We start from the raw sequence: 16,362 nt of genomic DNA on the forward strand, positions 1-16,362 counted from the left end.
ATCACCGACATTTTGTTCATGAGTTACTCCTCAGTCTACTGAGAGGCACAAACAGGTAATGACACAATAATTCATTACTTATATTTTTTTCCACGCTAATGAGGATATTTTCTAAAATGTCCTCAATGTTTTAAAACATTTTTTGTGTCCAAACGACATTTGTTCACAAGATATGTCCATGCCAACAGGGATGCAAAAACAAGCGCTCAAACAAGCATGCCGGTCCAGTAGGTGGCCCTAAAGTCCATATCAACGATGTGTGAAATACCAGAGAAGAAAATTCTGAGTAGGCATAGTGCATTTCGCGGCAGCAACTTAAAGAAAAAAGCATTAGTAATAGGCTACCTAGTTATTCATTCATTAATAGTAAAATGTATACATTTCAAACTTAGCTGACGCCAAACAAACATAAAGAAACCAGTATATATATCCAACATTGTTGTTGTTTTTGTTTTCAGACACATGTACAATCCACAAAGCAACAGTGGACATGAGCACTTTGAGGCCTCACATCATCTTTTCCCAAATGCTCCGTTAAACATGTTCACAAAACACAGTTTGTAAAAAGTCTGCGTAAAATGTTCTTTGCGTGTGGATGATGAAATATGTTTATTATTTTTATTATTATTATTATTATTATTATGATTTATTATATGTGTGGACAAGGCTTTAATAGCCTATTAATTATCCATAACATTTAAAGATATAATAATAATAATAACATGCTGCAATGTTTACACCTTTAGAGCATTAGCATGCGAACATTTACTTCCTCAACACAAATTACAGAGGAGTTGGTGAAGGATGACCAAAAGTACTGGACAATGATAATCTTTACTTGACTGTGGTGCTCACAAAAAAAAGAAAAAAAGAAGAAGAATATCAGTAGAAAGTTTCATGGTAATCCATCCAACAGTTGTTGAGATATTTTAGTCTGGACCAAAGGACCAGACTTATCCCGGAGGCCATGATGATCCCCTGACCCCTCATTCACTGCAAAATATCTCAATATCTACTGAATGAATCTGCGCAAATTTTGGTACAGAAAAAACATTTTGGTTTCATATAAAAACACCCTCTCTACCATCAGCGGTGGAATTTCGTTAGCACACTAATGTTAGCATTTATAATCTGACGACAGCCATTCAGAGGCGCAATATGTTTCTTTGCCTCCTGATGTCCTTCTGTAAGAAGAGAGTAAGATGGGAAACATGCCTGCTGTGTGTAGAGATGTGAGCTGGTGAGTCTGAGTTTTTGTGTGTGTGTGTGTGTGTGTGTGTGTGTGTGTGTGTGTGTGTGTGTGTGTGTGTGTGTGTGTGTGTGTGTGTGTGTGTGTGTGTGATGAATAGTTGTTTGAGTGTGTGTTACATATATGTCAGTTTAATTAAGTAAATACTCCGTCTGGCAAACTGAGCCACCTGAACATTACACCACCAAGCACCTGTCTCTCTCTCTCTCTCTCTCTCTCTCTCTCACACACACACACACACACACACACACTTACAGAGTAAACAGGAGCGAGCAGGGCTAATGGCAAACTATCAGAAACCACTTGTTGAATTATTAAACACGGAGATTCTGTTTGGTGTCTCTCTGTGTCTCCTCTTTTATATTTATTTTCTGTTTCTTCTTTATATCTCGTTCTTCCATCATTCATTCATCTCTCTTAGTGTTCTTATTTCTGCAGACACGTGTTTCTTACAGTACTGATATGTAGATGGCTATAATTCAGGTGTTCACAGTAACTGATCAGATTATGATAACAACACTGAAGTCAATGTGCTCTCCAGTTGATGAGTTGGTTACCTAACCAGAAATCAAATTTGAAGTCCAAACAAAAATAAAATCTGCTATATTATTACAAATGACAAATTAACTTTTCAAAAGTGCTAACTAGACACTGTTACTGTACAACTGATAGTAACTGCCTGGCCTGAGTTTGATTGAAACATTTAGCTGCGTGTCTTTGATGACAGCATTACAATCAGACTCTCATCGACAAACGCAGCATTTCACAGCCCTGTAGAGGCTTTTTATAGAAGTCATTTACAGATCAATGAAGGCCCTCGGGTCAACTAATCAGACACCGCAGCAGATGGAGACAAACCCATAACCCACGGATCAGCACAGAACCTCAAACTGTGTTTTATTATCAGCATGCAGGTTTGATGATTTCTGCTTGCGACGAAATTTGTACCACTTACTCGTCAGGATTGTATCTTCCTCCAACTCTGGACACATCACGGTGTGCATTTAGGGAAAACGACCAGCTCCTACTGAGATCACACAGACTACGCTTTGGACAAATGTGACTGAGACCAGCCACAGTGTTGGTGTATAGTTAAGCAGTGATGTAATGTCCACACTGCCTGCCTGGGCGAGTGTTCTCATTATCTCTTTCTTCAGGTAAATAATTCAGGCCTGACATGAGCCAGGTATTCACTTGCAGCTGTTAATGTCACTCCTATGTGGAGAGGTAACAAACAGCACAGAGGACGGGCAGAAAGAGAGCCTCGGTTTACGGCTAGGAATCATGAACCACGATATCCCCAGTTACTACTTCACGTTACTCGTATTTAAAATGATCATCTGTGAAAAAACATTCTCGTTCTTATTTTAATGGTTTAGCGTTTTAGTTATTTGTCCAGGCTCTTCTTCATAAATACTCCGATTACTTTTTCGTGAAAAGAGTCCTGGTTTAAAGCAGCATTAAGCCTACATCTAAATAAATGTTGGGACCCGTGAACAGTGAATGGAAATGTGTAATGAGTATTTAATAATCTGTAGAAACTCAACATTGAGTCATAAACACAGACACTTCTGAAAACATTCTTAAACTTTTGTTTGAGCACTTGGGAACAGCAGGAACACAAGCCTGACATAATTTATTCTGTAAAAAAGCAGCAACGGATAATATTTTACAAAAAAAGTGTCAAATCACCAGCCCCTCCAGCATTTATTTTGTGATTGTTGTGATCAAAAATGTTTGATTGTTTGTGGTGACTTTTCTCAAAAACTGTGATGTAATTTGTGAAGTTTTAAGTGAGTTTTTTATGGTAAAACTGCAGAATATCAAAAATTACAAGCTGAAGGGAGGAAAAGTAAAAAAATTTAAACAACAAGCTAATAAAGAGTAACATGCAATTACTTCCTGTGATAATAATTATGGTGCACATCACAGAAATGATTTAGTTACAATATTTTTTTTATCCCTTTTTTTTAACACAAAGTTACAAATAATTTCTAAAAGTGATGCAGCTTTACAGAATAGAGAGTCTGTGACTGTAATATAGAATACAAAGGCGACATCTGCTGTCAAAAAAGGAGCTTTAAATGCTTTATAAATAATAATAATAATTCAACACACTGTATGAACAGAAACAAAGTGCAGTCTCTTCCAGCTGGAAGTGTGTATAAAACTAATTTAACAGGTTTCTCATTTCAATGATAAAACCACATTTCCCACAAACCCTGTCACTTCCTGTTGTCCCAGTTGGCTAGCAGTAGTTTGTTTTGATGGTGTGAGAGAGCAGAGCCTTGCTGATTGTAAATGAGGAGTTATTTTTGTTAATAAAGTGAATTTTGTTTGGAAAGGTGACTTTATGCCATAATAATTTTAACAGAGATTCAGCTCCATGTCATAAAACACACTTTCATTGCATCATTTGGAGTTGGTGGAGACAAAAACACAGCTAAATGGAGCGATAACACAACTCACAACTAAAAGACGGATAATATTGTTTCATATTTTTTGAATGTGTTAATTGTCATGTTGTTAGATTTTCAATCTAAAGGCTCAGGCCAAGCAAAAGCTGCAGCTGTGAAGTGTCTTGTTGGCCTCAAAGGTTCACCTCACTACACTCTGTCCAGGGTCTGCAGGTATCAGATCACCACTACAGACTGCACACTGTGTGTCTGAAGCTCAGAGGACATCTTCAGGTGAAGCTCTGCCCTCTGCTGGTGTTTTATACAACTTTTTATTACCAGTTAGAAAACACTTCTCTCTGGATAAACTTTACATTTTAAAGCAACGTTTGTCTCTGAGAATTAAATCTGCCTCCGAAGGAACATTTAGACGATCACAGGATCCTGAAACTCACATTAATCCTGATACTTGAGGCAAGCTGGGACATGACAGCTATTAAAAGGGCCATATAAGTAATATACGTACCTCCATCTCACCTCATTTGCATTTAAATAGATGGACAAATCAAAGGTCACAGGGTAAGAAATATAGCGACGAGCTAATTGTGCTGGTATGAACAAACTCAACCATAAAAACAGACAGACCGGCTCTTCTTTCTATTTCAGTGAACAATTTACATAAACAGTTATTCGCCGTCTGCCTCCACAAAGAAAACTGGTTTACCGAGGCAACTAAAGTGGAGTTCAAATTGACACATTATAAAAGCAGATATGTTCTGCGTGTAAAATGTGAATCTTTGAAGTAAATACAGGGGTCATATAAACGTAACTGAATTAGTATTACAACATTTATAAGTATAAAGAGGCAGAAAATAGAAATACTTGAGCAAAATACAAGTAGGCGACTCTACATATATATGTTATTATATTATGTGTGCACATTATTATTATTTCTCAGGATTGGTTTGATTTAATGTCCACAGAAATTCATGTTAAGTTTCTGTCATTTTCCTCAGTCTTAAAAGTTCAATCCAAGTTATAACTGCAGCTGTGAAGTATCTTGTTCCTTTAAAGCTTCACTACAAGTTACACAACCTCTGTCAAGAGTTTGTAGGTATCAGATCACAACTACAGACTGCACAGGTTCTTTCTGGCTGCTTCAGGTATAAAAGGCTCTGCCCTCTGCTGGTGTTTCTGACACTTTTTATAACCAGTTGGAAACACAGAAACAGTACAGGTGTTTAGACAGGTAATCTGTAAGATTTTTGGTTTAAAACTTTGGAAAATGGACTAAACATTACAGTATGTGTAGAAATAGCCGACTGAGACGTCTGAGAATTGTGTTGCAGTGATATCTACTAAAGTAAGCATGCTAACAAGCTAGCGGCAGCCCTGCTTGCCTTGTAATACAGTGAGTCAGTGTAGTGTAAACTCTGAGCTCAGAAAACATCAGAGGAAGGGAATTCTAAGGATTTTACTCTATGAATACAATTTCAAATACAACAAAGGCTTTCCCCCAACAGATTCTTTGAAACTGCCCTGATATTCTTCGCCCCACTTCTCATGTCCAGACATAACCAACCAGACCAACGCTGTCGGTCACAAAATCTGACGGGTCACAGTTTTGAATGTAACACTGAACTGAGGCTGGACGCTACAGCGACTCAGTTATTGATATCAATTTGGCTGCTGTCCTTCTCTGCAAACAGAACCAGTGAAAGAAGCAACTGTGTTTGTTCTACACACACACACACACACACCAACAAAACCCCTGTCCTGTTCCCATTGTGGGCGACCAGTAAATGAGTCAGAGCTGCTGAATGAATGAATGCCAGCGCTCCATCACTGAGGAAGATAAACAAGAAACAAACAGACTTTCAGTAACTTTGTGGACGAGACACTTCCAGAAACAGACAGTTGTGGAAGAACAATACTAAAACAACAATGTAAAAAAACCTCCATTACAAGTTGAAGTCTGTATTCAAAATTGGACTTATGTAAAGGTACATATCAACAAAATGTGAGCATTTTACTTTTATAGCTGCTCACGTCTTTATTTTGTTTTACACTATATGGGATCATCTCAAGCCTGAAACTACTGTAAAAGAAAAGCTTAGAGGGGAAATATCTCTGGTTTAGCCATTCATGCACCTACACACATCTAAAACACAACAAAGACTCACAACTAGAGACTGCTGCTTTGTAACAAGGGATCCATTGATTTAATGCCCCCGTAAACTTAAACTGCCAACCCTAATGTGACCTTTAAGAAACATGGTAAAATGTTGTCATTAAATTTTCCTGGTCTGACATCAGACTCATTAACCCTTAATCACCACTAAATGCTGAAAAACTACATCTATGCATCCAATTATTCTCCCACACTTCAGCAAATATTAAACTAGTATTAAACTTTATGTTTACAGACCGAAGCCATCCAAACCGTCCCTGACTGAAGCCAGAGTTTACCTTGATGAGGGTGGTGCACCTGTAGGTGAGGCACTGTACATTTGCATCAGAGTCTTCCGGTGGCCAATCAGAAGTCTTCCCGTTCATTTTCATCGTCATGGTTACCACATTAACATCTGCACAGCATCCAGAGTTTAAAAGCATTTACAGAGAATCTTCCATGTTGTAAAAAATGTTTTTCAAGCCAAATTCCAAATGAGACACAAATCTGTCATCAAAAAAAAAGAAGAAAAATCATGTTTGTTTTTCAGGTAAAAACAAAAACTTCATTCCTCCTTCCACATTCAGCAGTTACATCCACAACTTTTGTCGACACAGGCAGTAGATAGGCTCTGCTATTGATCAGATATCATCCGCAGTCGTCTCTTTTCTCGATGATCGAGGTGAAGCAGCGTTTCAACTTGCGCCCACTTCCTGTCCGGTTCAGTCCAAACACACCTGCGCAGTTTGGATGGAGGTTTAGAGTGTGTTTGATGAATAAACATCTACTGCAGTGATTGGTGAGGGCTGATCTGTGTGTGTTTGCTTGCCCTATTGGCTCGCCCTAGTTTGTGCCTCCACGTTGGGGGAACGCTGTCAGAGTTCATTAGTCGATCAGAAAGGCAGATGAGTTCAGCAGCGCATTAACTGAGAATCAGAGAGGCCGACAGAGAGGCCATTGCATGCTCACACACACACACAAAGAGTGTGTGTGTGTGTGTGTGTGTGTGTGTGTGTGTGTGTGTGTGTGTGTAGGGAACAGATTATGTTTGTGTGGGGCAATGTGGGACACCTACCAATGTTAAGAGGTATCCTTAGAAATTTCTGTTTTAAAGTTAGTTAACATTGTGATTTTTATTACAGTAACTAATTGGCAGCAATTGACATGTAAATCACTTTTTACAGTAAGTTACTTGTCAATGGCTGCCAGTTAATTACTGTGAATTTCACAGTAGGTTTTTTACAGTGTAGTGTAAAATGTTTATATTTCTATACAATTTAGAGCATTAGTTAGGGTTTTAGCATGTGAAGAATTAAACAAATGTATTTTATTTGAATGCACATTTTTTTGAATTCCCACAAAGGTAGCTGAAGTTCCAAGGTAATGCATCAGGAAAGACTTCTGGAAAAGTGTCTGCCTCGTAGTGTTTGACTTTTAAAAACTAGAGCCAATCAAAATGCGGGACATCAACTCAATATGGGACACAGGACAAGAGATTAAATGCTGGTCAGTTCCACATAAAGTAAGACACCTGGTCACCCTAGTGTGTGTGTGTGTGTGTGTGTGTGTGTGTGTGTGTGTGTGTGTGTGTGTGTGTCTACCTGCTGTAAAATGACCATGGTTCTGGTTTCTCTCCTTGTGACTGGACATCGGCAGTCACCTGTAGACCCTGCAAACCCACAGACAATGATAAGGGCATTAAAAACAAGTGTGAGTGTAGATCAGTGTCACTGGTGCATACTGGGAGCAAAACACTGTGACACACACACACATACACACGCGCACACGCATACGCACTGCAATATACTACGATAGTAAAAAGAGGTAATTGTCTCTGTGTGTGCGCATTAGCCCTTGTAAATTATTCAGCCCCGTTAATGAACCTCCAGTTTGATCCTTTGACTTTTTGACGCACGGCAGCTGTGACACCTCGACCTTATTAGACATGTTGTTCTGGCTTCTCTTTGAAAAGTGAATCGGCTTCAGTTACACCTGAAGTACAAAAACAGAGTCCGGGTTTAAACATAAAAACTTCCCTCTTATATTTCATCTGTGATGTTCTGTAACGCATCAGGTGTTCAGTGAGTGAGAGAAGTAATTGAGGGAGAAGATTAGTTCTAGATTTACCAGATTTAACATTTCTACAAGGACTGAGTCCAATTATTTGGTTCATTTGTACCTCGCTTCATCAGCTGCGCAGGTTGTGGAAAACTTATGTTGCAAAATAGAGTTTTTGGGGTCATTTTAATATCACCTGACAGTTTAATATGAATGCTGCCGCTGGTGGTTGTGTTGTGAGGGAAAGTTATTATGGCTGTCTTTATAAGAAGCCTTTTAAAAAGGCTTCCAGAGAGGTGAAACCTCCTGAGGGTGTTAGCTGTTTCAAGTTTTACTTTCAAAGTGTCCGTTCTCCTTTTTAAAAAGGCAGCTGTCACCGCTGCCAGGTGTCTAAGGTCAAATGATCAAAATGAAGCTGGATAATGAGACTGGAAGATTTAGTGTGATTGATTCACTTCCTATTTACAAGATAGTTTAGAAGAAAAAAAGGGCATTTCTCAAACATTTGAAGAAAAGCTAGCAGAGGTGCAACATTTACTTCTTTTTTGTGAATATTGGTGGCAAACCATTGTAAAAGCTTCATCCTGTCACTTCCTGAGCTGAAAGTAGATTTTAATAAATCTAAAAGTTTGATTTAATTATAATTCAAATAACAAATGCACACAAATAACCCCAAATCCTATCACCTAATCATATGTTCATAAACCCAGTCTGATTTCCTCAGATTTAAATAAAAATAAAATAAATAAATGTGATGAAAGAAGTTGAAAATGTAGCTGAGTAAAAGTGGAACGTTTCATTAAGTTGTTTCCACCACCATCATAGATCACAGCCCACAAACAAAGTGTAAATCAAGAGGAGAATTTAACTTCAGCTTCAGACCTCACCTCTGTTTCTGTCTCTACCTGACTGACTTTTGTTGACTCTCCAATGAAGGAAAGGTCATTAAAATCCTCCAGCAACGAAATAATCACCATCACACAGGCACACAAATACACACACGATGCAGACACATGAAATGTCCCCCCTCTCTCTCTCTCTCTCACACACACACACACACACACACACACACACACACACACACACACACACACACACACACACACACACACACACACACACACACTCCCCATCAATATTTTAGCATCTAATTACCCCAGCAGAGTTCTGGGACAAAGGTTGCGTGCAGCCATGCCCTACATATCAGATTTTATACCTGCAGATTATGACGCGTTCGCAAAAAAAAAAAAAAAAGAGCGTGGGAGTCCTGCCGAAGAGGCTCGATATTTAGAGAATTAAAAATTAAAGGAGAGGAAAGAGGGGGAAATGGAAAACAGAAGAAAAGCAAGAAGGATATTGAGGAGAGGGAAAAAAAGAGAAATGAAGGAAATAAGAGGTTAAAAAAGTTAAAACAGGAAGACGGACAACATGGAGAGTAAGGGTGTAAAAAAAATGACAGGAATGACGCAAAGAACATCTAACCAAGTCTTTCTGTTGTCATTTTTTGTGAAACAATCTTTAGGTATTTTGGTAAACAGCTGGGTGCAACACTCTGAATGGCTCAGAGGAAAGGCTGTCTCAAAGGGTACAGGGCTATCTCCATATTTACATGCTTCCTCACGGCTTGCTCCTTTCTGTCAGCCCACCTTTACATGTGGCCGTTTGGTAGAGCTACAAGCACTTTTTCCTGTTGACAAGATTGTACAAATAATTTGTTTGTGTTGACTCCTGTCTTGAGATGTTCTTGTTCAGTTTGACAGCTTTTTTCACTGCTAGTTTTTAACAGTTTTACCACCACAACAGACTGTGGTGACTTTCTGCCTTTGGCTCCGTTTTTGGTCTCAACCAACTCACTACAGAGGAAAATGTCAGGCTAAATGTTCTACTAAATATTTACCAACTAGTCACTAACGGTGTGTTAGCTGTTTGGCACAGAGCAAGTCGCATACAGCAGGTTTTAAAGTTTTTATTCTGAAAAAAAAACAACCTGCCAATAACAATTCTATGAGTGATAGAAATGAACCAAACCAGTACAATTGTAGCTGGACAGCTAAAAAATAAGGCGCAAACTATAATGCTACATGAAGCCAAAAAGAGCAGCAAACTTCAGACTATGCTTTTAATGGTGTTGTACACATCTTAGGTGACAGAAATAGTTGAATGAAAATCCTGAGAGAAGTTAAAACATGTGTGCTCTTCTCCTCCACAAAGCTTCCTGAAAGGATTGTAAAAGTTGGATTTTGGGGGCTTCAGAAAGCTGCAGAAATACCAGGATGTTTCCTGAGAGAGCAGCCTAAACAAACAGAGCAACCAAGGGCAATCTGTGAACCTAAATCTAATTCCTGTCAGCTGCTTCACTGCCAACTGATAGGCCTGAGGGAGACGCCACCAACCCCCCGCTGAGCGAGGCACACTGGCCTGAGTTAAACCCTTTAATGAAACAGCTGTGGACTCATAACGATCCAAAAGGGCAATCAGTTTGAACTGTCTGGGGTGGCCCAAATGCACCATGAGAGGTGAAGAGATTTTACAGTGAAAAGGAGGTTTGGAAACATTAAACTTCCACTGAAAGATGAAATTTGTCTCTTTTTTTTTTTTGTAATAATGGAAAATAAAAAGAAGCTTCTGAAATCACAACGGCATTCATTTCAGTTTGAACAATGAACTTCTACCAGTCAATATCACACATTAAAGTGTGTTCACAAGTCTTGGCTGTGTATGTGAATAAAATGTTGCTGGTTATAAAGTCATCTGTGTCTCCAGATGGAGCCGTGCAAAGTCTGAAAACACGTCTCAGGTGATGTAACTTAAGACTCGCCGGACCTCTGCAGCCTGCAGCCTCGTCTCTGCTTGAGGCTCTCGGCTCCGGGCTGAACTGTCCATCTGCATCCTGGGTGATGTAAGAACAAACTAAATTTGAATTGGTGCTTATTTAAAAATCTATTTTGCCGTAGTCATTTGTATACAAATATATGCAATACATACAAAATAAAGTTCAATTAAAATGACACATTATGTTATACACGTGCAATGCTAAACTCTCTTCTGACTGCATGACGAGTGACCTTAGCTTCTTCCCTTTAGTCTCTTCTCATGAGATTTTGTGTTATTAGTGGCAGAAGAGCCAATTATTTTAATCAATGAAGATCAATACAGAGCTTAAATTGGACACAAATCCAAACTAATTCTTCTTCCATCCCTTTAGAATGTATAAACAGGCAGCTGTGTGCACACCTTCTTAAAGTGACAGTGTCAGATGTGTTTTCAGCCTCTAATGAGTTGGCCTACACATACGGCTGTCTGGGGGGGGGGGCGCTACAAACAAACCAGCTATCCCTGTGGAGATTTAACGATCCGGGGCTTATCACTCCAAAATATCCCTCTTTATTCACTTCCAGTGTATAAACATGGTGAACTGCTGCTGTGCTGGGACCTGCAGAGACATCATCTTATGAAAAATGAAGATGGGAGCTCCTAACAGTCGTTTTTTTAAAATTCCCGAGCAGTGCAAAAGAGCACGAGAGAAGAATACTCCAGGCAAAGGCTTGTTCTTGGAAAGATACAGTCACACAAAAGCCATGAGCTCCAAAAAACAAAGGGAAACCTGTCTACATTGTGCACGGGGGATCCATAATCTAATGTCACCCATTGGCCACAAAAAGTCAAATAATTCAGCCTGAATTGCTCTCAGCCATAATTTACTCATGTCACAGGACTGCGTTGAGATATGAATGAGCTTTTTGGCACACAGTTAGGAAAATATTTTAACATGCTATCAAGATAAGAGTATAATGGCTTTGTACTCAGGGAGGAACCGGGAGTCAAAATCAATCTTCTGCTCTGTAATTTAACTTTTGGAGAAGCAAATCATATTTTTTTTTAAAGATGAGGGAAATGTTTTGTGGCCTGTTGGAAAATCATTGGATATTCACAAAGAGAAGAACATCAAAAAGAGAACAGGGACAATAAACGGTAAAGATTATGAAGCACAGAAACACAGAATAGTTTTCATGAAGACTGTTCTTCTAAGAAAACCAGGAGGATTAGGCATCCACTGACAGAACCCGCTTACCAACCTTAAAGTGCTCATTTGAATTCAAACATGATGTTTCCTGAACCCCAAACAAGTCTGAAACCTCGACAAACTTTAATCACGTCAGAAAAATAATATCTATTTAATAATATTCCATTTGTGTCCTGTCTACAGTGGCATCACATAAAAAAAATGCTTGTGTTGTGTTTTATCACGATTCAAAGGACTTCATCAATCGAAAAATAAATTATGAATTGTCCTCTATAACGAATGCAGATATATTTCAAATCTTTACACAGTATATCTCCTTTTAGTAAAACCACTCAACTACGGGTGTAAATATTTTCAGTCTCCAGCTCTTTGATGCTTATTATAACATCATGTTTTGTTAAATTCAGCCTCACAGGTTTCCATCATGTTTGTGACACAATAATAGTTGGCAAATTTCTACACTGAAACCACCTGTCACGTGATTTTGTTGTTGAAACTTTCCACTGATTCAAACTGATTTCCAATTCACAATGACTATGTTCTATATACTTTTCATCCCTGTATCAACGCTTTGGGATGTGTGGGTGTGAAAGTTACACGTTTTCCTGTAGTGGACGAAAATGAAACCTATACTGTATGGTTTGAGCCATGGGATTTACAGGAAAATAAACTTTGTGTAAAAACACATGTTTTGGGATAGTGACAAAAAAAAAAAAATAACTCAAGAAACACGTTTTCACCTCCTGGATTCTATCGTCCCGCATGGCAGCCTGACTGGTGCCACCAGGCCACCTCTCCTGCCTCCTAATATGGCCAAAAATTGAATTTGTACTTGTACTCAAAACCTCTGTTTTGGGACCTTAGTCACATGATCTCGCCTCAGGTGCGTGTAAGTTTCAAGTTTTCAAAACGTGTAACTTGCACACCGAGACAGCCCAAAGCGTGGCTATCTCACGTTTCGCTATAGTGGACCGCCGTGTCTATTTCACACTTTACGGTGATACTGGGTTGTACTTTAGTGTACCTTATTATTAGTCATAACGGTTGGAGTTGTTCTCATGAATTATTACTATTGTAGAATAGGATTACAATGCAAAATCTACTCTTCAAAATTAATCTTTTGTTGACATATTTCTGACTATTACTGTTCCTATTTTAGGAAATTCATGGACCACAGTGAAAAAACACAACATGACCCTTTAAAGCACACAAACACACACACTCACACACAGTAAGGAGATTATTGTTTCAAGACTACATGCCTCTGTATGCCTCCTGCCTGACTGTGTGTTCTCACCCTTTTTTTCCTGATCTGAACTCTTCTCGCCGGCCGGTTCTTCTGCTTCACTCGCCGTCCCTCCTTCGTTCCAGCGTCGGTCGTGCCTTCAGACGTCCTGATAGAGGGACAAGGAACAGGAGAAGAGAGCAACACAGTGGGGGTCTTTCTTCAGGAGCTGTAACGAAACCTGTAAATCCCACAGAGTGGCACCCTCATTTTCATCCTTTCCAGACCTTTTCTCCTGTTTGTTAATCTCTCCTTCTACTTTTTCTGTCCTGTCTTCTTTCTTCTTTTTCCCTCTTTCTTGACAGTAAACCCTCTTTCCCTTTACTTCTAGTGTTAAATTCTCAGAAACGACTCATTTCCTTCTGTTCTTGTCTTTTTTCTCTTGCCCTCCTTCATGTGAAGTTATACAGAGGTACAAGGAGTGAATGACACTCTCCTCCTCCTCATCCTCTTCCCTTTGCTGCCTCCCTCCCTCCTTCTCTCTTTCTTGTTGGTATTAACAGTGACACGGCAAGCTGCTCATTCACTGCCACTGATCCCTGTTGCAGAGAGAGAGAGAGTTTGAGGGGGGTGACGTGGTTTGGTATAGAGGAGGCTGTAATTAGACACAGATAACATGCACAAAGGGGGCTGACAGAGGTCCAAGACAGAGCAGACACATGCAGGCAGAAAAAAACTCCTCTGCAGATTCTACATGCATGCCAATGCAACAACAACCCAGAATATTGTATGCACTAAAGTAGACATGGAAAATATTTCAGACGGACTTAAATGAGAAAGTAATCATTTAAAAGGGGTGGTTCAAGGAATATTTTCCTGATGACTCTGGTGCTTGTGATGTTAGGGTGACCAGGTGTCTCACTTTATGTGGGACTGCGCAGCATTTTTATCCCTTGTCCCGCATCCCACATAATGAGACCATGTCCCACGATTTAATTATCTTTAGTTTTTAGAAGTCGTCCCTGCAGGACAGATGCTTTTCTAAAATCTATCCTTTTTTCCAAAGGTTGTGAAGAACCCCGGTGAGGGCATTAATCATTGAGCTGTGTGTGATGTGCAGAACAAACTGTGCAGGACATGTGCAGGTTAATCTGCCACTGTATTCGCTGCCAGCGTTACGTCCAAAAGGGGAAAATCGCAAGTTACCACAAAGTCATGAGCTCTGCAGATTTCAGCAGAATATGAAGGAAACCACCACAGAGAAAAGGAAATGCAGCTATAACAAAGACTAATAAATGGGTGAAGCTGGTGAAAACACATTCTTTTTCACCTTGTTATGTCTCAAAAATACAGCACGAAGCAAATGACATAGGTGGTGGTGGTGGTGCAAGGATGAAGAGCAACATCAAAGATCTGGAAGAGGATATGAGCTCAGTTGAAGGACCCATTGACGTTGGAAGTGGAGGAAGGTTGCGTCGATCAGACACTGAAATGAGAGCAGACAGCAGCAGAGAAAGGAAAAGTTTTGAAATTTGACAGCAGCAAATATGAACAATTATTGACTCAGAGACAAATGTTGTGGCAAAATCTGATTGATTCACCTGAAGAACGTAATGAATTAACTGTAATGAGATGCAGAGGATAAGTAGAGCTAAAGTAGCACAGATAAGCCGATCTTGTTGCAATCTTAAAATCCGCCCTAAAATCTGACTGGCATTCAGTGAAAGAAGACAAAAATAGGAGTTATGTGTGTTTGAAATAGTTCAAAGCAGCTGAGACTTTTTTATTAGCTTTAATTAAAAGTATATTGCTGGTTTAGGAATATTTTATGAGTTATGAAATGTTACAATTAAGATTTTATTTGCCAGTAAATTCACGACTTTATATAAATATATATTACCACTATTATCTATTGTTCTATGAGGGTATAAACATTGTGCAATTAGATTATCTTGCAAAATTGAAGCGCTTGTTAGTGAAAGCAGTTTAAGATTTGAAAATCCTAATTTTCTTGTAAAAACTTTTACAGATGACTTATTTCAACCGATAAAAACTTAAATATATAACTTCTTTACACACATGCATCTTTTACAAATATTGTCTTATTTTGCTCTCAGTGTATTTAACAAGTATGGACAGCTCATGAAAGCCTTTTTATTATGTGTATTAGATTCAAAACATGTCTGATCCCTAATGACACCCTTTGAGAAACAAACACTTACAATTTTATGGAATATTCTGAATAGAGCTAGGGGGTTGGATGGGTCTATTGCCTGGAGAGCAATGAAGGATTAAATAAACATATCTACATGAATATTTGTAGGATACAGAAGCAAAAAGTTGTGATATGCTCCCCTTACTATAGTTATTTTTATTTGCGTATTTTACGCTAGTTAACATTTGTTTTTTTCTTTCCTATGTTTTTGTGTGTTTATATGTGTAGTATTAGACTTCCAAGTGAGTTGGAGTGCTTCATTTAATATCTAAAAACAAACTGATTTTATGCCTCATTCTTAATCAGCTTCCTAAAAAACATTATTTCTAATTGGCTATAAATGTGACAACTGATGGAAAATAAAGTTAATTCTATTGTTTTGCTTTCTTATTTTAGCAAAAGGAATGTTCCAGACAAACTAACCGAGACGGCCTTTCTGTCTTGGTGTTTACTCCCCTCTACTGGTCATAGTGAGGAACTGCAAAACATTATACTTGAGAGCCGTCGTGTAGACGGGAAATTACACTGCGACTCCTGATACAACCTTTCAAAATATAGTGACAAACCAATGCAACATGAAAGGAAATCAGTAACAGAAACGAATTAAAGCAGTGATAAAACTATAGTTAAGGAGTTGGCATTACATGACGCACTTCATTAGTGCATCCACTATCTTGATGTTTTGATTGTCTTAAAAGGTAATTAACAAAGGGATCCAAAGCCTGCTATGAGTAGAGACATTCAACACAACCAAGGAATGTTAATCAAACTCTGGAGGGTTGGAGTGAAAAGGTCATTACAGGTCGCCTTATTCTGTCATCCTGATGAGCACATCCAGCAGGATGAAGGATTAAAGGCAGAGGGACTTCGGGTAAGGTTAGGTATTTAAACAAACAGATTTAGATTTGTGGATGTGAAACCCATCAATAATCAATAACAGCTGAATATTATCTTGACATTATGTTCCATCCAATTGATGACAAGATACAACATAATGTCAGATACTTTCTCACTTTAGTACTCAA

At 38.8% G+C, this 16,362-nt stretch overlaps 1 protein-coding gene across 1 annotated transcript in view; it reads right to left on the reverse strand.

Annotated features, from left to right (window-relative positions):
- Positions 1-13,220, reverse strand: part of myo7aa (myosin VIIAa) — a 53,171-nt gene extending 39,951 nt beyond the window's left edge. Inside the window, exons 1-2 of the mRNA XM_069148308.1 lie at positions 13,195-13,220; positions 7,417-7,484 (exon numbers count right to left, since the gene is read on the reverse strand). Of these exons, the coding sequence (XP_069004409.1) occupies positions 7,417-7,434 (18 nt within the window). The 5' untranslated portion in view covers positions 7,435-7,484; positions 13,195-13,220. The remainder of the gene's footprint in view (positions 1-7,416; positions 7,485-13,194) is intronic.
- Positions 13,221-16,362: the final 3,142 nt, after the last annotated feature.

This window comes from Embiotoca jacksoni, unplaced genomic scaffold (genome assembly GCF_022577435.1).
Source record: "Embiotoca jacksoni isolate LCO1_2020_lvr unplaced genomic scaffold, fEmbJac1.0.p SCAF_14, whole genome shotgun sequence".
In the NCBI taxonomy this organism is placed as follows: Eukaryota; Metazoa; Chordata; class Actinopteri; family Embiotocidae; genus Embiotoca; species Embiotoca jacksoni.